The following is a 22,740-nucleotide window of genomic DNA, read 5'->3' on the forward strand; positions in this document are numbered from 1 at the left end:
CCAATATAAAGAATGATTCGATAACAGCTTCAGATTCAACATCCAAAACTTGTTTTCATTGAGATATTTCATTGTGGTAGAGCATTACGATCCCTTATTTTAAATATCTGTGGAATATGATTCTTTCTTCCCTCTTTCAAACCATCCTATGATCTACCAAAGCATTCACCTATTCGGCACATATTTTCCGACGAAATGATAAATAATTGGTGATTTTTTGATGGTCAAGTTCCCAATCCAATCCAGCTGCAGTAATGTTTTCTTTGGTGGTTTTGGATGAGTAGGGGAAAATGAAGAAACAAATAAGATGCACAAATTCGTAAACAGAAGCATAGGCTCTGTAAGAGAGAGACAATATATGTTGTCAAATGCGTAACATATCTCCCAACCTTTTTGCTCCTAGCATTTAAAGAGCAGTTGAAAAGCATTCTGTATGCTCCCAAGTGCAACCGCTTCAAGCAGTTGAAATGCTAATTAACAGCCAAAAGCTTTCGAGCAGCACAGCTTATGCTAACTCAAGGCAGCTATGCATTCGAACTGCTTATGTAGGGCAGCAAGCAGTTTAAATGCGTAATACGGGCTGATACACGGCTTATTCAAATGCTTAGTGGTTACCTGGGTAGTCTCCTATAACGCTCACCCCTGTCTAGTAGGAGTTCGTTTAATAGGAGTCCGTTTAATAGGAATTCGTTTAGTAAGAGACTCGACTGTATCGCCCATGAGTAGCTTCCATCCAGCAGCTATTAAACGGTCGTAAATAATTCATCGATTATATTGGCCTCCGGGAAACAGCCGAGCCTCATCGGCTATATCGAATACGGAAGGTTGACTGCATCACGGTAAGCTCATTCATGTACCTGCCATCCTGCAGGTTGTCAATTCTGGGGACTGACGGTTGGAACCAAGGCAGGAGAAAGTAAATGAGGCGTTAAATGGCTTGTAAACATGACATTTTGATTTGAATAGTAAGAAATTTGATCAGCAGTCAATTTGTTTCAGTTAAAAATTCGTTGCTGATGGCAATGGACGGCAGTGTTCAAAATAACTTCAGTGTCAAGAAACATAGGCGACCGCGTGACGGTGATACTGATCCTTTGCTCTCTCGTTAAATCTTCACATATCGTTTTGCTCCATGCTTTGGATTCATCTCTAGAGCTAGAAGCAACTTTACATACCTACGTCCTACATACATTTATTTGTTCATGATCGCCCTGAAATTCTCACATTCCAAATGGCCGCCTTTCTTGTGAATAGGGCAGATTACCCCTTCCTTCCACTCCTCCGGTAGCTGTTCGGTTTCCCAGATCCTGACTATCAGCCGATTCAGACAGGTAGCCAACTTTTCTGGGCCCATCTTGATGAGTTCTGCTGCGATACCATCCTTACCAGCTACTTTGTTGCTTTTGAGCTAGTGAATGGCATCCTTAACTTCCCTCAGCGTGGGAGTTGGTTCATTTCCGTCCTCCGCTGCACCGGCGTCGTCGTTTCCTCCGTCGCCGTGGTCTCCCGTGCCTACGTTCTCCACGTCATTCAGGTGCTGATCGAAGTGCTGCTTCCACCTTTCGATCATCTCACGTCCGTCCGTCAAGAGGCCTCCCTCCTTATACCTGCATATTTCGGCTCGCGGCACGAAGCCGTTGCGGGATGCGTTGAGCTTCTGATAGAACTCCCGTGTTTCTTGAGAACGGCACAGCAGTTCCATTTCTTCACACTCCGCTTCTTCCAGGCGGCGCTTTTTCTCCCAAAAGAGACTGGTCAGCTGTTTCCGCTTCTGTCTGTAACGTCCCGCGTTCTGTCGGGTCACTTGCTGCAGCATTACCGCTCTCGCTACGTTCTTCTCCTCCAAAACCGTTCTGCACTCTTCGTCGAACCATTCGTTCCGTCGATTCCGTTCCACGTACCCGATGGTGCTCTCGGCTGCGTCGTTGATTGCTGCTTTCACTCAACTTTAGTATCGCCAGATCAGCTACACTCACACAAAGAACGAATGATATAGCTGGTTGAGACTAACAGGCATCTTTGGTGTGTGAGTGTTGGTGATCTTCTATTTTAGGCGAGAATGGAGCCTGCTACGTCAGATTACAGGGCAATGTGGACAAGGGGAAAGGAAGTGATGATACAATCAGTTGACCACGACAGACCATGGAGCTCACTACGTTTAAGCTAGTTCACGCGCTGACGTCAGAGTATTTGAAAAATTACTGTTTGACAGAGGTTCACATTGGTGCGTGGTTTGCCGTTTGGCACAGATTACTACAGATACTACAGCCTCGATAAAAGCCCTAACAAAGTATTATGTTTCCAGTTCAAAACCGAATTAGCGACATTTTTTCTTTGACTTCCGCTGCTTTTGTCTTGCGTTAAACACAATGTCGGAAGTGGGGCGCTGTATAGACCACCAGGTGTACAACACAGCGCCCCACTTCCGACATTGTGCTTAACGCAAGACAAAAGCAGCGGAAGTCAAAGAAAAAATGTCGCTAATTCGGTTTTGAACTGGAAACATAATATATAAACACCAAAAGATAATCAAGTTGAGTAACTAACATGAGGACATGTTTCATGAAATTTCGTCCCCGCAACTTGGTTGGTTTAAGTACCAAGGTCTTCGTACCTGTTCAGAGGGCATCACAAACGACAAAAGCATCAATACTTGCGCCATCAGGAAGTGTATGTCGGTCTATTGTTGTGCTAATGGATGACCATCGACCAGCACACCATTTGTGGGCCCAGCACGCATATAAGTGCAGTACCGCCACCCCCTCTGGTCCCTCCCCACCAACCAGGAGGTTCAATATCGATATTACCGGTCTCGGTGGTCGGTAATCTTCCATTGTCTACCCCCATTGGGCCGGATAAGAGAATGGAATAAAAAGGCAGTAATCAGGGAAAAATAACCCATCATTTTTGCTGTTGTCAATTTCATTTATACCCTCGGTGAAAGGGAATCCCGCTAATGAATCGTCCGTCCGTCGGTGATGGGCTTAATGGACTTGGAATATCTACGGTGTTGGCGGAGTAATCCTCCACAGAGACAGGGTTACCGGAGCGTCCCCTTAACCAAAACAAACGGCAGTGACACTTGCGCTGCTCTATCAAAGTAACCTTTGCACTGGTGCTGGCTGCGTGGCGTGAAGGATATTTCGTCGTTCAACGCCTCCTACGATGAAGCCAGCGAAAGTGCACGCCGCGAATATGGGTGTAATTAAAAAGTTTTTAATTAAATTTTATGTCTTCCCGACATGCACCGCGTATGCATACATACAATCCGGAACATGTTTCCGGGATGTGACGTCGTTGTGTCTGCCACTTGGTTTAGCGGTGGAGACAAAAAGGGAAATAAATTATTTACTTTGATGTAAATGAGCACGCAATTTACGGGTGATTTTTCCGCTCGGTGTCGGGTGGCAATTTTCCTGATACTTGGATTTTATGGCCGATGCGGATTTTTTTACTGACTTAGTTGATTACAAGAAAAAGAAATTACTGATTTATTTATTTAGTTATTTATACGTCCCACAAATCATAGAAATCAATTGATGCCTTTAGGTCTAAGTCAAATATACTGTCTACCCCTACCCCATCGTTTATTGTATAAAATCTGCGCATATCGTTCCGATCCACTGGATGACCCAGCTAATTTTAAAATTATCTCCGTGCTTTCATCTCCATGTAGAGGGTTGTTACGGTCCTCTCTCTGATTCTCTACTGAATATTCTGTTAGCCTGTCGTTCTTCTGGAATCCTTACGACGTGACTGTTGATCGACTCCAAGGCGGGATATGGCAGTATCGACCGAACAGAGCTATCATCCTGTGGATACTCTTGAGTTACTTCACGTAACGATTGACCACTAGCGCTTTCGACCATGCAGCTGCGCCATATCGTAGTATTGATACCGCTACTACAACGAGTAGCTTACGCTTACTCGAAACTATTGCCCGTCAATTTGACATTATCTTTGACAATGGCATTATCGCGATGCTTGCCCTTTTGCAGGCATATTCTACGTGGCTTCCGAATTTCAGCTTATCGTTGATCATCATCATGACCCCCAATAGCTTCAGTGAGCGCTTGGAGTTGATCGTGCACCCGCCTGTGGCGACCACTGCCTGCTGTTCAGACTTACGGTTGATTACCACCACCTCCTCCGTTTTGTGGTCTTGTCTTGTTGTCTTGTGGATCCGTTTTGTACCTCCTCTTGCCTTCCTGGATGTCACAGATTAGCACCCTATTCTGCAAGCACCTGAATGGCCTCAGCCTCCATAGAATGATCCTTTCCAACAGTTTCCCAGCGGCGTGCAGAAGACAGATAGGTCTGTATGCCGACGGGTCGCCAGGTGTCTTCCCGGGTTTGGGCAGTAGAACTAATTTTTGCCTTTTCTACCTCGCCGGAAATTCTCCTCTGTCTAGGCACATCTGCATAGCCATTCTGAACATGTCAGGGCTAGCCTCGATGGCTACTGGCAGGATACCGTTCGAACCCGAAGTCTGGTTCAACTTACGCGACTTCGCTATTGCGATGAGGTCGACGTTCATTACCGGCGCGACCTTGCTTTGGCCGGTTTGACCATAGAGGACGGGGGCCCATGGACTTGTATCGTGGCGCGGGAACAGCGTTTCCACGATCTTCTGCAGCATCTCGGAAGAGCGTTCTGAGAGTATTAATGCGGCTTTCGTTTTGGCCATGACTACTCTCTAGGCAATGCCTCAAGGGGTCGTGTTGGCTGCATGGCAGAGATTTTCGTAGCACATCCGCTTACGCGCCGTAATCTCTTTGTTCAGTGCCCGTTTAGCTGCCCTGTAGGTCTCACTTCACTCCATTCTACCCTCATCGGTTCGAGCTCTTTGCATCCTCCTTCTAACTCTCTGGCAGGATGCGCGGAGCTCAGTGATTTCTGGACACCACCAGTATACCAATTTGCTTCCATTTCTGAGTAGGGCTCGCCTTAGCATTGCGGCTTCGCATGCACGGCTTAGGTTTCCGACTAGATCATCGCTGTATAGATCGTTGGTGTTACCCTCCATAAGCAATCGCTCCACAAATGCCGACTTATCGAATCGCGAGATCAGCCATCCCCGATGACGATCGATGATCTTCGGATGTGGCCGTATTCCTCCGTGTTTCACCCTGTATTGAATCGCCAGATGGTCACTGTGCGTGAATCCATCGTCGACTCTCCAGTCCGAGCTAGGGTTTAGACCCGGGCTCCAGGAGGTACCGTCAATGATGGACTCTGCACCGTTCCTACTGTATGTTGTTTTGTCGCCTACGTTCACGACATCCACGTTCAGTCTAGCCATAGCTTAGAGTAGAGCCCAGCATCTCGCGTTAGTCAAGCGGATACCCCACTCAACCGTCCAGGTGTTGGAAGTCTCCACCGATGACCACGGGACTCATTTCCACTACCCGAGCAGGAATGAATAACTGCCACATAATTGGAGCATACCAAAGTCAGGTATCATACCAAGACAAGGTATTGGTCGGTTATCCAGGTATTGAAAATAACTTATTTTGGTATTTTGTAGGTATTAATAAAATACCTCAACTAGTTATTGGTTTGGTGTTGAGGACTGCTTGAGGTATTATTCAATTATGAAAAAATCGCTATTTCTATGGAAAAAATGCCGATTATTATTTAGGTATTGCCATACCTGGTGTCATTATTCACACGTTATACACAGAATACACATCAGTTATTATTTTAGGTATTTTACCTCTTATGCAGGGCTTCTTAATACCTCATTCAGGTTGTAGGTATTCGGTTTTCCATACCTGAGTTTGGTATTCTTCAGCTATTTTCTCCTGCTCGGGTAGTGCGCTTGATAGCGAATCTAGCATAGACGAGAACTGGTTTATCGGCCTCCTGGTAGGGGCAGAACAACTCCAGTAGTACACCCTGATGATCTTTGCTATTGCGAAGGCCTCGTGCGATGTGGAAATAATTTCCTGGATCGGAAAATGACCGATTGTACAGATCGCCACTAGCTTGGCCTTATCCGCTACCCAGTTCCCGTTATCGGGAGCGATGCGGTATGGGTCCGATAGTAGGGCGATGTCTGACTCCGAGACTAACTACCACAGCAACTGTTGTGTGGCTTCTCAGTGGTTCAGGTTTAGCTGTGTGACCTGCACTATCGTCGGTTTGTTCGACCTCCTCGCGTGCCTGGACATTTTGGTGCCAAGTTGCACTCCCTGGCAATGCTGCCTTTTACTCTACATTTCCTCCAGAATTTGCTCCTGTCCAAGCCTTTACACGCGCTCACGACTTAAGACCTCGCCCTAAGTTCCTGAAGCACGCCTCTGGCGGCTCGTAGATGCTGAGCGGGCACACTGATCAGCCTCCTCTGCTATAGTTGACTAGTAGCCTTATTCAGAAATCCTTCGGGAAGCTTGACCGTGGCCTGCCGGGGTTTTTCGCTGGCCAATCAATACACTTGATCCATTTACCTCGCATTACTGCTTGAGTGCGACTGCCAGCTCCTCTACGTCAGTGAAATCGTTCTGGTTTTTACACTGGAGAGTCGCCCCCGCCGTTAGGGCTCTCACCTGAACTTTTTCGTCCAATACATCCTGAGCTAGTGCCTTGTAGGAGGTGCCTGTCTTGGCCGCCTCCTTCTTCAGCACTTAGCACTTGCATCATTTCTCCGTTCCTGGTGTGCCGGATGCATTTTACATTCGCGCCCAGCAATGACAGACGATTTGCCCTCAGCACCTTAGTTTTGAAAACCTACACGTCGCTTCGTTCGCGCTTGAAGGCTAGTTTCATATTTTTTTAAGGCCTTCTTTTTCCCAACCGTGGTCCAAGGGTTCTCTTTTCCTAGGTCTGGTTTGCCCCTGCTTCTCTTGGGGTTGGCCTCCTTAGGTTTGGTTTCCCTACCCCCGCACTTCCCAAAATCTGTTTTCGCGGCGCACCAGCTTTTTGCAAGCTCGCTAAAATGAGAAGAAAAAGCGAGCTTGCGACACATGCAGCTCAGCTGTACGGCGGTTTGACCTCTCTGCTACGGCTCCGGCGAGCTGCTTGGTTTCGTGTGCCAGCATCGCGTTGCCAGCGAAGCTATCCGTGGTTGGACCGCTCTCCCCTGCTCGCGTTAGCCGCACTCCGATCAGGAGATCTTAGATACTCCTTCTTAAACAAGGCCAGCGATTGGCAGAAATTTAGCAGGCTCTGTTTCAGGCTTGGGGCAAGACACTGTGCTGGGGAGTACATTTTCCTTCACAGAGTTGCTCAGAATTTCTCCCGATTGCTCCCGTTTTGCTTGAGTAGTGCCTGATACTATCGCAAAAACAAAACAATATTGCCCGATATCCCACTTTTCTTGCAAAAGAGTTACTCAGAATTTCTCAGAGTTACTCTCGTTTGCACAGTGTCTTGCCCCTAGGTTTCAGGTCATTGCTGATGATAGTCCGCCCGCTCGTGAAGTTGATCGTCCAGCTATTCGGCGACTACCAGCATTTTCGCCCGCGTAAGGTCTGCACCGGTCATCTGCGCATCCTCGGCCAGCGCTGCGCTGTCTCGTGCTTCTTGATAGTAATGAAAAAACGTCTACTGCGTAGCGATTGCTGGATAGAACTGATCATTTATATAAAAACTATATTCATGGCTTACTTAGACTAACATCCCCCCTTAAACATGAATTTGTGCAACACTCAAGGCTTGAATAGCTTGAAGATACATCCTTCCGCTAATCGGTTTTGTCAGCACATCTGCCTTCTGTTGCTTCGATTCCACGTACTTCAGCACAATTACATTACATTCGACCTGTTCCCTCACGAAATGATGTCGCAAGTCGATGTGCTTGCTACGGGGAGAATACCCTATCTCCTTTTCTGCCAGACAAATTGCACTGCGATTGTCGCAACTTATTTGAACTGGCAGTTGGACCCCGAACAATTCGTTCCGGAATCCTCGCCACCACAAGGCTTCCTGAGTAGCGGCAGACATAGCCATGTACTCCGCTTCGGACGTAGAGAGTGCAACGGTTGCTTGTTTGCGGCAGCTCCACGATACAGATCCGCCAGCGAACTGGAAAATGTAGCCGGTGATTGATCGCCTCGATTCGGGGTCATTGCCCCAATCCGCATCATTGAATCATTCGAATGCTCCATCTTCTTTCTTTTCGTATACCAGTTTCATCATCCTTGTTCCTTTCAGGTACCGCAAGACTCTCTTGGCCGCCACCCAGTGCGCCTCTCCGGGGTTGCTGCAGAAGCCACTGACGGAGTTCACAGCATATGCGATATCAGGCCGGGTGCACTGAGCCAAAAACTGCAGACCCCCGACCAACTCTCGGAACGGTACAGATGTCATTCGTTGCTTGTCGGCTTCGTTTTCTGGACTCATCTGTTTCGACCGCCGCTGATTCCTGTCGATTGGCGTCGCTACTGGATTGCACTCGGTCATATTGAAGCGCTGAAGCAGTTCGTCGATGTATCGCTGTTGGTCCAACATGACTGCATCTTCATACCGGGTAATCCGCATGCTCAGAACCTGCTCCGCTTCTCCTAGATCCTTCATGTGGAACTTGGACATCAATTGTTCCTTGACGTATTCCACCCACCTCGGCTGATTGGAAAACATCAGCAAATCGTCGACGTAAACGGCAATAATGATAATGTCGTCACCACTCACGTGGTAGTACATGCATGGATCGAAACTGGAACGCTTCAGGCCGGACCGCTTCAACTCCTCATCGAGCTTTGTGTTCCACACTCGACTGGCCTGTTTCAGACCATACAAGGCTTTACGCAAACAGCAAACCTTCTTTGGAGCCTTCTTATCCACAAATCCTTCAGGCTGCTCCATAAAGATCTCCTCTTCAGACAAATCTCCCTGCAAGAACGCCGACACAGCGTCCATCTGATGCACACGCAGGCCCATTTGAGCAGACAAAGCCAGTAGGTAGCGAAGGCTGGCGTACCTGACTACCGGAGAATACGTCTCATTGTAGTCAACACCTCTCACCTGCGAAAAGCCCTTGACGACGAGCCGAGCTTTGTAACGCTGAACCGATCCATCTGAATTGCACTTCAGCTTAAACACCCACTTGCATTTCAGCGCCTTCCGTCCCGCCGGAAGGTTGGTCAGCTCCCAGGTCCCGTTGGACATTTGAGACTCGAATTCTTCTGCCATCGCTTTCTGCCATGCCATTCGGTCGTCGCAGCCCATTGCCTCTGCATACGATTGGGGCTCGTCGTTTACCTGTAGACACGGAACACTATCAGGGAGAATACTGCAGGTCATATCGTAATCTGAATACTTGCCTGGGCGTACGCGCTCCCTCGCGCTGCGCCTGACTACCATTTGTGGATCCTCTTGTTGCGGAGGGAGCGCAGGAGAAGACACCGTAACAACAGTGTCGTTTGCGCTGCCGTAGTCCGTCTCAACAACGCTGCTGTCAAGCTCCGATTCTTCGCTGGATTCGCCGTCGTTGTCGGTCGTATTTCCTGGCGCAGTGGACGGAATATCCACCATGACCTCGCCGTCACGACCGGAATCAACTGGAGTACTACTCTCCAACTGCATCATCCTGTCACTGACCAGCTCGAATGATTCTTCTGGAGCCGGCGAATCTGCTACCTCACTCAAAAAGATGACATCTCGACTGACGATGACCTGCTTCGTTTACGGTATGTACACCCGGAAGCCTTTCGATTGGACGGAATATCCAACGAAGATCCCTGGCTCGGATTTCGCATCCCACTTCTTTCTCTTCGTCTTTGGGATATGGCACATTACCTTTGTGCCGAACACACGTAGTCCAGAAAGATCTTGCCGCAGAAAGCTTCTTCAGGAGTCACAGCTATCCCCTTGGTTGGTGATCGGTTGACCAAGAAAACCGCCGTCGCAACGGCTTCTGCCCAGAAACGTTGTTCCATTTCTTGGTTCTCGTACTCCAAACCGTTATCCGTTCGAAGCCTCTTGATGCGCTTGCCGGTTTGGTTTTCAGCGTAGGCCTTGAAATCCTTGAAACAGTCCAAGACCTGCTTCTTAGACTTGAGGAAGTAAACGAACACTTTTCTGCTAGCGTCGTCAATGAACGTCAGGAAATATTTGCTGCCACCTATCGAGACGTTCTCCATCGGTCCACACAGATCCGAGTGTACCAGTTCGAGGACCTCGCTTGCTCTTGTGCCCTTCTTCTTGAACGGCTGACGATGTTGCTTTCCTTGTAGGCACACGGTTCACGTGGGAATGTTCGCATCCCGGAACTGAATACTACTAGCCATACCACGTAGCTGCTTCAAGCTGTGCTGATGTAAGTGGCCCATCCGTCTGTGCCACAGAACCATGTCGTCCGTCTCCTTCGCCACACACGAAAGTTGCTCGTTGGCCAAGCACAACTTGTAGAGACCTCCTACCTCCCTGCCAACAGCGACCAGTTCGTCGGTTTTAGAACGCACCTCACAGGTGCCCTTGGAGAAAACCACTCGATATCCGTTGTTGCAGATTTTGCTCACGGACAAGAGATTGACCGCTAGGTCTGGAATGCACAGGACATTAGACATCGTCAAATCGCACGAATTACCTTCCACTTCAGCAGTAAGCTTCACTGTTCCGGTGGCCACCACCGCGGATTCTGCATTATTCGCCACGTTGATGTGCTGTGTCACTTCCTTGGCACCGTTTAAGATCGCCTTCTTGCGACACATATGGGAAGTCGCCCCGGAGTCGAAAATCCATTCGTCGCTCGCGCCGGTTGGCACGTCCCGAACACTGAACGCGGCTTGCTTGCCTGGTTTCTTCTCCTTCTTCGCTTTGTCATCGCGCTTCTGACACTCGGACGCAAAATGTCCCAAACGCTGGCACTTGAAGCACTTCACCGCGCTTTTGTCCTTCTGCTTCCCCCTGGGCTGGCTGTAGAAAGCTCCATCGCCGGAACTTGACTTCGTCACGCTGCTCATCTTCACATCTTGAAGAATTTTTGATTTGACCGCGTCCGCTGTGATTCGGGTTCCGGACGCCTCCAGGCCCATGATCATAGGCTCATACATTTCCGGCAAACCCATCAGAAGAAGACTCGCCAACCACGTGTCATCGACTTTGAAGCCAACTTCGGACAGTTTGTGGCTGGTTGACATCAACTGACTCACGTACTTCTCTACGGAGCTGCATTCCACCAGCCGTATGCTGGTCAGCTTCCGAAGCAGGCCTATCCGCCGGGTCATCCCGTCGTCCTGAAAGGCGTTCTTCAGGTTCGTCCACGCTGCTTTCGCTGTTTCTGCACTTTGAACCAGACTGTAGTTCACTGGCTCAACGCTTAGGCAGATAGTGGCGAGAGCTCGAAGGGAAATCGCATCTGCCGGATCCTCTTCCTGCTGCGTTACGGCGTCCCATGTTCCTTCACGAATCATCTTGGTTGCAAACGCCCACGAGGTGTAGTTTTCTCTTCCACGCAGCCGCTCCATCACCGGTAACGAAATCCCACTCGCCACCGGTAGCCTCGGAATGGTCTCACCTCCAGTCCTTCCTGGATTGGCATTCCGTCCATTGCCCGCTGCACCTTCACCACCGCCTTGGTTTTGGCTTCTGGACATCTTCAAAATCTTGATTTTCCGGTTGAATCTTCAAAATTTTCAACTTTTCACGTGCTTGAGAAAAATTATTTTGGGCTCTTGTTGATCCGTTGCTACGCGTTGCTAAGGAGCCAACGTGTCAGGCCCATAACCTGATAGTAATGAAAACACGTCTGCTGCGTAGCGATTGCTGGATAGAACTGATCATTTATTTAAATCTAAATTCATGGCTTACTTAGACTAACACTTCTCCTGTTGAACCTCCTGCCATCTGCTCGCTGATGGGTACACCAGCCTCTCGAGATGGTGTACTCGCCAGTCGTCCTCTCGCGGACGGGTTCGCGTTCCCTCTGCCTCTCCACTCTCGATCAAATTGTTGTTGTTGTTCATGAATTTAGTAGTCATTTCTCTCATCGTTACAATTAACTGATTTATGGCAAATGCACTTCTAAAATATACATTTCAGAAGACATATCACGTTGAAGAACTGAACTCACATTTCAATTTTTAAACTTTTATCAAGAAGCAGACAGAGCCGTCTATGATAATATTTGAAGCTCATCGCCATCCAGGATCAAGGTTGCAACCATTCATTTGCAAAGATTTACATTCATTTGCTATTATCTCAGTTCAAAAGCATGCTATCGAAAAACAATGTATGGATGAATTTAACCTTGTAGTTTTATCTGAAAGTTTGCCGAATAATATTGGGGTCGCACACGCATTCCAAAGTCGTGAGCGAGCTGTGAAGGCAACTTTCCACAGCGTGAATGAAATTTACATTCACCGCCTGTAGAATTGCCTTCACAGCTCGCTCACGACTTTGGTATACGTTTGCGACCCCAATATTATTCGGCAAACTTTCAGATAAAACTACAAGGTTAAATTCATCCATATATTGTTTTTCGATGGCATGCTTCTGAGCTGAGATAATAGCAAATGAATGTATATCTTTGCAAATGAATGGTCGCAACCTTGTACCAGGATCACCATACTGTTACATGTTGTACATGTTGGTTGGTGCATTGAGCTTTCAGTACTTCAGCTTATGTGCTGAACAACTGAACACATCGCTTGGCAGGTTCAATTTCAACTCTCTGTTTTCAAATATTGTCAGTCAAGCTGCAAATGGTTAAAATACCGAGAGGTTACCTCACAATTGTTGTTAAAATCTTCCGATTTTTTTCTTCCAATCCAGGTCCCTTATGATGAATGAAACTCATCACTCTACAATAAAGCTCTTTAAAAACACCATCATCGTGGTACTTGGTTGAATCAAAACTAAGATAAATAAGTTGCAACCAACCAAGTGTCCCCCTTCTTTTCATTCCTATAGAGCAGTGCCATCTATCTCCATCACGAAGACGACGAGAATACCGAAGGCATTCTACGCAAACTGGTTGCCCTTTTGACATTCTTCCTTCCCTTAGTGCCCTAGAGAAGTCTCAATTTCAGTTCACTTCTCGAACGAGTGGAAGACACTTCTTACACCATCTGAAAAACGGGAAAAACAGCAGAGGGCAGTTAGACAAACGGTTATAATTTATGACTCCTAAATAGTTGGGTAATTAAATTAAGACTTTGCGGTGGGGTTCAGTTGGTTGCTTGAGTCATCGTGTCTTCTGTCCGTGGAGAAGGGGAATGCGGGGTGAAAGACACTTTCTTTGGCAATATGAAATTTAACTACGAATAATTGAAATACACACTCTGTCTAGATGTCTGCACATGCATGTAACATAAGCATAATGCAAATATTGTAATGCACCATTCAAGCCTTCGTAGTTGAGCTTAACGTATACGTAACACTAGATTGCTAAAGCTATAATAGGGCATCCTACCAACTAGCAAGCAGTTCTTCCTTTTCTTATATATTCAATATGTGTAGAAGTTGATACAACTACTCACTATCGTGCTTGAGAAGCTCGGCCGGGAGTTCGTCCTTCCCTGTAACCTTGTTGTTCTTCAGCCCTCTAATAACTGTATTGACCTCGTCAAGCGTAGGAAGTGCCACAACCTGCCCGTAATCGCCGTTTTGAATTCTACCTGTTGCGCTTCTGTTTCCATCGTTCAACAATTCCTCGAAGTGTTCTCTCCTCCTGGCAGCCACCATTGCAATGCATTGTTTTGTCTGTCAGCACGTTTCCATCACAGTCGATGCACATGACGGGAGAAGGCGCTGCGTTTCTCTGCACGCCAATGACTGTTTCGTAAAACCTCCGCATATCATTCAGTTCCATACTTTCTTGCGCTTTCCTTCTGCGGTGGATAAATACCTACTAGAAATTTCCACATAAATGATCTCGTGTACATGATATATAGGAACAATGTAGTTAATCGCTAGAGAAGTAGGTTTGAAAACCTTGATGACAATGCAGGCTTTGCATTTTTGTTTGTTTGTTCTTCCTGTGCATACTATAGAAACATGTGTAAAGTTTCAAATATAAATGAAATTCCGTTTGTGAATTCTATCGATTGACGCAATTTGCCCTAGCAGTGAGTTTCCCTACTACAAGGATGAAACATTGAAGGATCTCCAAATGACAGAGAAGAAACACCCCCCATCATAATGGAAAGGGCACCAGCCTGGCGCATTGTATCGGTCCTCATGTTCCCATCGGAGCATTGAGGTTAAGTGAACCCAAAATAACACTCAATTCCGTGGCGCCCAGCTACTACCGCTTACCATCGCCATCGAGAAATAGCCTTGGTTAGATAAGGGTACCGCCAATTTCACATTTGCATTGTTAGCGCCTGGGTTCCGGTCGGTGTGGTGGTGGGTTCTTCCGTCCGTACTCTCGTTATCGGTTGTTGTTGTTGTTGTTGGTTAGGAGAACACTAATGACGGCGGGGCGCTTAGGTGGTTCCCGATGCCGAGCAGCAACAATAACATCGACGACGCCGAAGAAGGAATGGCGCGGATGGAACCGACGATGATGGAGATTGTTATTTTCATTCCACTTCACTGTTTGGAAGAGGAGAGCTCAGAAAAATATGAGAACGACAATTTGGCGTTCGCTGCCTGTTTATTCCGTTTATGATGCAAATGCAAAAGAGCGGCCTCTTAAGGGTCGTTAGTGTGGCGCAACGATAACGAGATGGATTGCTTTTGCCAATAAACACTGAGAACATAGCAGAGACGGGTAATTGCTACGGAGAAACAGCAAAAACAGGCTTCTTAGACAGCTGGAAATCATAATGTTGGATCGTAAAAGCATGAAAGCATGGATCGGAACGATATGTGAAGATTTTATACAACATTCAATGGGGCTAGTGGGAACGAGACCAGTGTTGCCAAAACTACAGAATAATTTGTATTGATATGTCCTGATCATTTTCGTTCATCTCATGTACTTATCTGATCTTGAATGTTCTAAGAGTCAGATAGGGTTCAAACAGTTTGTTGTATATCCCGGGAGAAACGCAATTCTGCTGGGAATTCGGACGGCAAATTGCGCAGCACAAAAAGAAAACGCGTGTGTGCTTGTAGTACTCACTAACAGAATGAATCTTTTTATTTAGTATTGTTGGTATACATTCGGGTGGGAATCAAAGTAGTTTATATGTCAAGGTATGATAAAAATAGAGTAGCCCGGAATTCAAGTTGGCTATAACATCTCTTCCCTCCTTAATTCAAGAAAATTACAAATCAAGTCTTGTAGGCGGTCGCGTTGCCCTGCCGGATCTTCTCGGTGGCCGTCGGTAATCTCTCTCTGAACCGGCGGGACAGAAACGGTTGAACCAGGAACAACTGCCACTGGTTGATTCGTGTTATCTACTCCTGCAGATGTCCTATCAGTCGGCGATGATGGTGGTTGGAAATCCGGTTCTGATACTGGTTCGTTCGACACGTTGTTTCCTGTACTGATGTTCGGACCAGTATCCTTTGCTTGTGATGATACTATAGCTGGAATATTCGGTAACTCACACGGCAACGGTACTCTGGTGCTCTCCAACCTGGAACCAACTTCCCTGAGCTGATCGATGTGCCTTTTCCATGTTCTTCCGTCATCCAACTGCACGTGGTAGTGCAGCTTATAGAGTTTTTCAGCAATGACTCCGTATTTCCACTTGTCGCTGTCAACGTAGTCTCTAGCCGCAACTTTCGCCCCCTTCTGAATGCTTCGTACTTTCTATGTAACATTCTTTCTGACAGTTTCTGGATTCGGAATCATCAAGTCCAAACGAGACCACAGCGGACGATTGTAGACCATCATAGCCGGAGACTGTCCGGTTGCTGGATGAAAGGTGTTCCTGTAGGTGAGCAAAACGTTGCACAGCTCCACTTGCAGCATCGCCTTGTCGTACTTCAAACTCTTGAGCTTGGCCTTGAATGACCCGATGAACCTTTCCGCTAAGTCATTCGTTGACGGATGGTATGGTGCACCCATCTTGTGGAAGATGCCATTCTTCCGAAGGAAGTCCTGGAATGCTTCAGAAGTAAACTGAACGCCATGATCCGAAACCAAGACTGAGGGAATCCCATATGTAGCAAAGTTTTCACGGCAGATTTGTATGGTAGTCGCTGTTGTGATGTTGTTGAGGATTTTGACCACAGGCCACTTGGTATACGCGTCTACCAGCTCAATGAAGTAGCTTTGCATGAACGGCCCCGCGAAATCCACATGGATGCGCTCAAACGGTCTCACCGGTTGTTGCCAACAGCGAGTTGAAGCTTTGACCGGTTCAGCTCTCGTCGATTGGCAGCATCTGCAATTTCGCACCATCTCCTCAATCTGGCCGTCGATACCCTGCCACCACACGTAGCCACGAGCCAGAGACTTCAGTCTTGTCATACCAAAATGTGTTGAGTGCAGTTTGCTGAGGACTCTATTTCGCAGACTCGAGGGAACGTACACTCTGATCCCGCGCAGAAGACAGCTTTCTGTACGGTGAACTCCGACTGATCAACTCCAAAACGATGACCCGGCTCAATACTTCTTCCAGTTCGCAACGCCTTCACGGTATGATCAACGGCGGTGGCCTTCGCGAGTTCTTCAACAGTTATCGGCAAAGTCTCGATCATGTTCACCTCTAGCATGTCCGTCTTTTCAATAACGTTGTCCGGTACTTTCTCCTTCAGCGGTAGTCTCGAGAACGCATCGGCATTCCCGTGTTGTTTCGTTTGTCTGAATTGGATGCTGTACTCGAACGATTGCAAGAATATCGCATAGTGTTGCATTCTTAGCGCTGACATTTTCGGAATGCCCTTCGTGTCCGACAGGATTTGCTTCAGGGGTTGATTGTCCGTGACCATAATGAACCGTCTGCCGTACAGGTATTGGTAGAATCACCGGACTCCGAAAATTATCGCGTATGCCTCCCGGTCAACCTGCTTGTACGCCTGTTGTGTTGCGTTCAACGTTTGTGAAGCATACGATATTGGTTGCTCCGAGCCTGTAATTACCGATGGGACGCTCCACGCGTCCTGTGGCATCGGCGTCCATACGCCCAGGCCAGCTCACCTCCAAAGTACCTCAGGGTCGGCATTGACCGGGGAAGACTTGAGAAACCCTACACTTACCTTTCAAACCACAGGCGAATAGTGGAAGGCCACCCTAACGTTTGGGAAATACTCTCTTACTTTTAGGCAATAAAAGATCAAGTTGAGCACATATCTACATATCTAATAGGAATTTATTTGAGACAAAGGGAATGTCTAACACAGTCGACTTTATCGTTGGGGCCCATAACGTTGTTTCGTGGACGGAGAAGGGAGAGGGTCAAAAGCGCATACCTTCGGGTGTGTTGATGGATCCACGTGTTCAGGGAGCGGCTGTTAGTGGGCACGTCGCGACGCCGGCGACGGCAAAACGAGGCGTCCTGCGGAGGCTGGAATTACGCCGATGGCGGGATCGACGGTCGGACAGGCGGCCATGGAGATGTGCACCGTTACAGGGCTGGTACGCACTCGCCGATCCTGGATTGTTGAAGCTCTATTCCAAAAGCCGTTGACTGTAGGCTACGGAATCGGTGCGGTTGGGTTTTGGAAAATCCGGGGGCACGCATGGAAGCAACGGAGCGTGCACCGGAGGGTCACTTTGGGTCCTGGCGTAGACACTGCGATTCTACACGATTTATACGGTGGGTAGACCGGACCTCACTCTCCGAGCACTAAACTTTTACACCCGGGGCTCTTCAAGACTCCACGCTTGAAGAATCTACGCACTCAACTTCTTTTTCCCTTGTTAAAACACTATCGCTTCACCAGGTGCTGCCAGAAACTTTTCTTCTCCAGATGTTGATTGCTTCCTATCCCAACCATCACTCCCCTCCTTTTTTCCCAATCGATCCGCTCATCCCATCTCATACAAAAATCCTCTCCTCGCTCTCCCTCCTTCCTCGTCCTGTTGTACCCCCCCCCCCTCCGTTAATTCTCTGGTTGTTGCTCACTACCGGATTTGGTGGTGCTGTATCCATTGTTTGTTCCCTTTTTTTTAATGCAAAGCGGGGGACCTACGGCTGGGTTTTAACAAATATTTTGAGTTCAACTTGAAATCTGTTCAGGGGTTCTCAACTTTAATCGTTTTTTTTTACATCGATCAAACATTTGATTACTTAACTAACAATAGGGTATTTTTTTATTCTTTCTAACAATTTTCATTTTATTTTATTTTATTTACAATAAGATTATGCCACAATATGATTTTAAGAGATTTACTGATAACAATTTTTAGATTATTTACAGGACCAGACTTTCTAATTTAGCCTTACCACTGTTGTCACCGATATTGTCGGTAACAAGCCATCAGGATAAACGTGGCTCAATACAGCGCCGACCCCGTACGGTGACGCGTCAGTTGCCAGGACAGTTGGGTTGTGGTGTACAAGAAACCTGTCTGACTGCATCTCCTGCTTCACGCTGTCGAATGCCGCTTGACACTGCTTCGACCAAACGAATGGAACAGCAGTGTTGAGCAAGTTATTTAACGGGTACAGTGTCGTACTGAAGTTGGGAAAGAACATCCCGTAGTAATATATTAACCCAACGAATGATCGTAGTTGGTCTTTGCTCGCAGGTATCGGCATGTTTTGAACTGCCTCAACCTTCGAACGGACCTTATGATTACCGGTTTTGTCGATTCGGTATCCGCAGTATTCTATTTCGTCCGTGAAAAACTGACATTTGTCGATATTGATTCGCATATTGTAAGCACTGAGGCGCTTCAATACCTCCGTCAGTCGGCGCAAAGCTCTTGATCATTGGGGCCCGTAACACGAATATCATCGAGAAATACAGTAACGCCCGGTATTCCGCTCAAAATCTCCTCCATCAACCGTTGCCATATCGCTGGTGCAGACGCGACCCCGTACACCAAGAGCGTTGGCCGGTACAGACCCTTATGCGTACTCAGAGTCAATACCTCACGATCCTCTTCCTCAACTTCAAGCTGTAGATAGGCTTGAGTTAGGTCCACGGTTAGGTCAATCTTTGAAAATTTATCTCCTCCGGCAACGTTGGCAAATAGTTCCTTCATAGTAGGCAGCGGGTGTTCGTCGACGACCAAGTTTGGGTTGACTGTGATTTTATAGTCGCCATACAATCTTACCCGATTGTTGGCCTTCATCACCGGCACTACGAGCGTGGCCCACGCACTGTGGTTGACCTTATCTAGGACACCATCCTTCACCAGCTTTTCCAACTCCTGTTCAACAGCAACACGAAGAGAAAACGGCACCGGTCGTGCCTTGATGTAAACTGGAACGGTAATCTTCCCGATAGAGTCGTCGTAGAGATTCGCGTTCCTCTGTACCAGCGCTTTGACATCAGCAGTATAAACTTTCGGTAGTTCAGCAGGAACACGCTCCGGAATCGATGTAGCAGCAGCTATCGTTGCAGGAACCTTCGGCAGTTTGGTATTTACCCTTTCCGGAACCGGAACAGCAGCAGCAGCAAGTGCATGAACATCCGAATAGGCCACATCGTTAAGATCAATCCGCAACCTTCGCATCCATTGACGGCCCAGCAGTGGGTTTTTCCTCATGCTTGTAATGTACAAAGGTAGTGACACTCTTTCAGCCCCGTATCCCACAGCAACGTCCAGCATTCCCTCGATACCGATGTTCGTATTGCAGAAACTAACGAGCTCCATATTCGGCGGGTGTAGCTTCTTGCCGCCGAAAAATCTCCGGTGGTCATCTACGTTGATCATCGAAACAGGAGCTCCCATATCAACTTCGAAGCGTACCTCCTTTCCGTCCACCTTGACGTCCAGCCAGAACTTGGAGCCGAGGGACTCGGCAACTGCATCCAGTTTGCACAATTCCTCCAGCGTAACGACCTCGTTCTCGTTCGAATCCGCCGTGGAATCCTCCTCCAACAAATGCGCAGAAGAATTAGCACTCTTTACGGTTTTCTTCGCCTTTAGGCACACTCTCTGTAGGTGTCCAACCACTTTGCAAAAGTTACAGACGGTATGCATATGTGGACACTTATTGGCGAAATGTGTAGGGCTACCACATCGGTAGCATTCCCCCTTCGATTCCCCAGTTTTCCCAGCACCCATATCTTTATTTGTCTTATTTCTCTTTGCACCCTTTACCTGCACTTTGTAGCTCCTCTGACGATCTACCAAGTTGACGTCCGGTCTGTCCTGCTTGGATTGGATCTCTCTTCCTCCCTTGGAAGATAGTTCCATGGAAACCGCCATGTCTCGAGCCCGGATCAAAGTCAGGTTTCGTACTTCCAACAAACGAGCTTGAATCGTCCGGTCCTTGAGTCCAAAAACGAATTGGTTGCGTAACGCCGTGTTAAGGTAATCGCCAAACTTGCACGTAATGACTAGCTTCCGTAGGGCGATCAGGTACTCGTCGATGGATTCATCTGGACGGTCATCCCCTTGGCACCGAATCTGAATCTGAAGTTTTCCAGAATTTCAAGCGGCTCCGGATTGAAATGATCCTCCAGCGCAGCAACAATATCAGCATACGTTCGTCGTTGGGGTTTCTCGGGTGCCAGTTTATTTTTTTTTGCTAGGTTTCTAGCTGCACTCTGAATAGAGTTGAAACCTCTACACTAGACCCGAAGATAGAAAAGAGTACGTAATCTTTCAGAAGCAGTTTGCCAGCCGTACGCGGAAAATGATATCCATTAAGACACTGTTGCAACTGACTCAGAAAGTTACGGTAGAAGATTGGAAAGTTTTCAATTGGTCAGTCAGTCAGGATTTTGCTATGTAGTGTTATGGTCACACGGTTTGTATTTGCCTTCTTGTTTGGATTTATGGTATGGTTCAATATGTTTTTCTCCTCGTTAAGTCAGTTGTCGTATGTTTGTTTTTTTCATCGAATCAGTTGAACCCCGTATGTTTAAATATAGTCAATCCTGCGTCAAATTGTTTTCCTAATTGATTTCACTAGTCGTTTCCTACTTCTCTGTGTTCATCTCTTGTGTCCTTAAATTGTCATCGGTCCAAAACCCACAGAAACATGTAACTGAACTTCTGATATTTTTCTGTTAGTGTCATGATACCATCTAAAAGGTAAACAAAAATGCGCCAAGTGGGTTAGTTGATTGCAATAAAATTTTAAGTAACAAAGATTGCTTGTCACCTATTATGTGTTCATCCCCCTACAAATACTATGAAAAATATTCAAGTTCGTTCAGTTATCCTATCGGCCCTAGGTACCTCGATAAACCATGTCATTTTCTCAAGCGTGGCCTAGAATGTCAACCTAGTCATACACAAGTAACGTTGTTCAGCTAATAAAAGGAGGCAGTTTTTGTCCAAAATGTCACGTCGAACACATTGACGTCAACAATGCGTTCAAGTGTTCGCACGTTAGCTTCGAGTCTATCAGCACAATTAAGTGCTGCAAATCTCCTTCCCACTATTAATTCTGCGGTCGGTTTTAATTGCTTTATTTAAAGAAAGTATGACCAACTAACATTGTAAAAATTCGAAAAAGCAACTATGACATCAATAAATTACTAATTAAAATCAACCGAGAGACGTGAGAAATAGAGCCCAAACAACATTTTGAAGTCAGCTGGCTGTAAAAGGTTTCAAAACCTGTCACAAATCCTATAATGCTTTTATTAGGATTTGTAACGATCATCAAAACCTTCTCAAATCCAACCGACTTGGAACTGTTGCTGGGGAATAGACTCTACTAAGCCCCAGCGGATCCTCCGTGTTTATCGAGCATGTCTGATGCATATGATCAGCCATACTCCATCTGCAGCAGCCGGTTCGTGATGAACCGTTGGAGGCGCATTAAAGTGTTAAAAAGGTGATATGTTTCACTAAAGAACACTACATTACAATAATCAAAATGAAACTCCTTCACTTTAATACCGTCAACCCCTGCGAACTTGGCCAGGGGTTTCTCGGGTGCCAGTTTATCGTACAAAATGTCATACGTTTCTCCGCCCATAAAGTGCAGCAGCAGAAACAGTCGGGAATCCGGTTGCACACCAAACAAGTTGAACGCCCCCTCCAGCCGCTCTACCCATTTCGACCATTTCATTTTGTGACGGTCGAACGGGTCGATGATGAACGAGGACTGCATACCAGCAAATGGAAAAACACCATGGGCAGCTCCTGCTCCGCCGCCGGCACCGGCAACCGATCCCGTACTCGCACCAGCAGCCGATCCGACACCCGCGGTGGATCCGGATACTGCTCCTTCAGTTCCCGTCGTAGTGGCCATCCTCGTCGGCCATTTGTTGTATATCCCGGGAGAAACGCAATTCCGCTGGGAATTCGGACGGCAAATTGCGCAGCACGAAAATAAAAACGCGTGTTAACTTGTCGTACTCACTAACAGAATGAATCTTTTTATTTAGTAATGTTGGTATATACATTCAGGTGGGAATCAAAGTAGTTCATATGTCAAGGTATGATAAAAATAGGGTAGCCCGGAATTCAAGTTGGCTATAACACAGTTTCTGGCGGAACTTTCGAAACTCACACAAGCTATGCATAGGAAATTTCATTGGAAAACAACGTCACGAAAAGGTAGTCGCCCAATGCTAAACATACTGTGTTTGGCCGTGAGTGAGTAAACGTCAAACAGGAGCAAAAACGATGCCAGCGCCGCGAGTGGTCTATCGACCAACTACTGAATATTTGAATCAACTGTTCAAAAGGTGATCGATGGAAAACGATCAGAGTGTGACGTCTGTTTCTCTGTGGTATCCACTTATCCGAAGTTTTGGAACGGATACAAAGTGACAGAGGAACTGTTGAACATCCATGTAAGTGACAAAGTGTTATAGAAGAC

The 22,740-nt window shown here is 47.0% G+C and overlaps 2 protein-coding genes across 2 annotated transcripts; both read right to left on the bottom strand.

Moving 5' to 3' along the window:
• Positions 1 to 15,647: 15,647 nt before the first annotated feature.
• On the bottom strand, positions 15,648 to 16,310 carry LOC134284505 (uncharacterized protein K02A2.6-like). The gene has a single exon (XM_062843445.1). It carries the CDS (start codon positions 16,308 to 16,310, stop codon positions 15,648 to 15,650), a length of 663 nt encoding a protein of 220 aa, XP_062699429.1.
• Positions 16,311 to 18,692: 2,382 nt separating this feature from the next.
• LOC134284506 (uncharacterized protein K02A2.6-like) lies at positions 18,693 to 22,167 on the bottom strand. Its single transcript, XM_062843446.1, has 3 exons — positions 21,820 to 22,167; positions 20,058 to 20,372; positions 18,693 to 19,892 (listed from the first exon to the last, which is right to left on the bottom strand). Exons 1-3 carry the CDS (start codon positions 22,165 to 22,167, stop codon positions 18,693 to 18,695), a joined length of 1,863 nt encoding a protein of 620 aa, XP_062699430.1.
• Between the last annotated feature and the right edge of the window lie 573 nt (positions 22,168 to 22,740).

Source organism: Aedes albopictus, unplaced genomic scaffold, assembly GCF_035046485.1.
Source record: "Aedes albopictus strain Foshan unplaced genomic scaffold, AalbF5 HiC_scaffold_224, whole genome shotgun sequence".
NCBI lineage: Eukaryota > Metazoa > Arthropoda > Insecta > Diptera > Culicidae > Aedes > Aedes albopictus.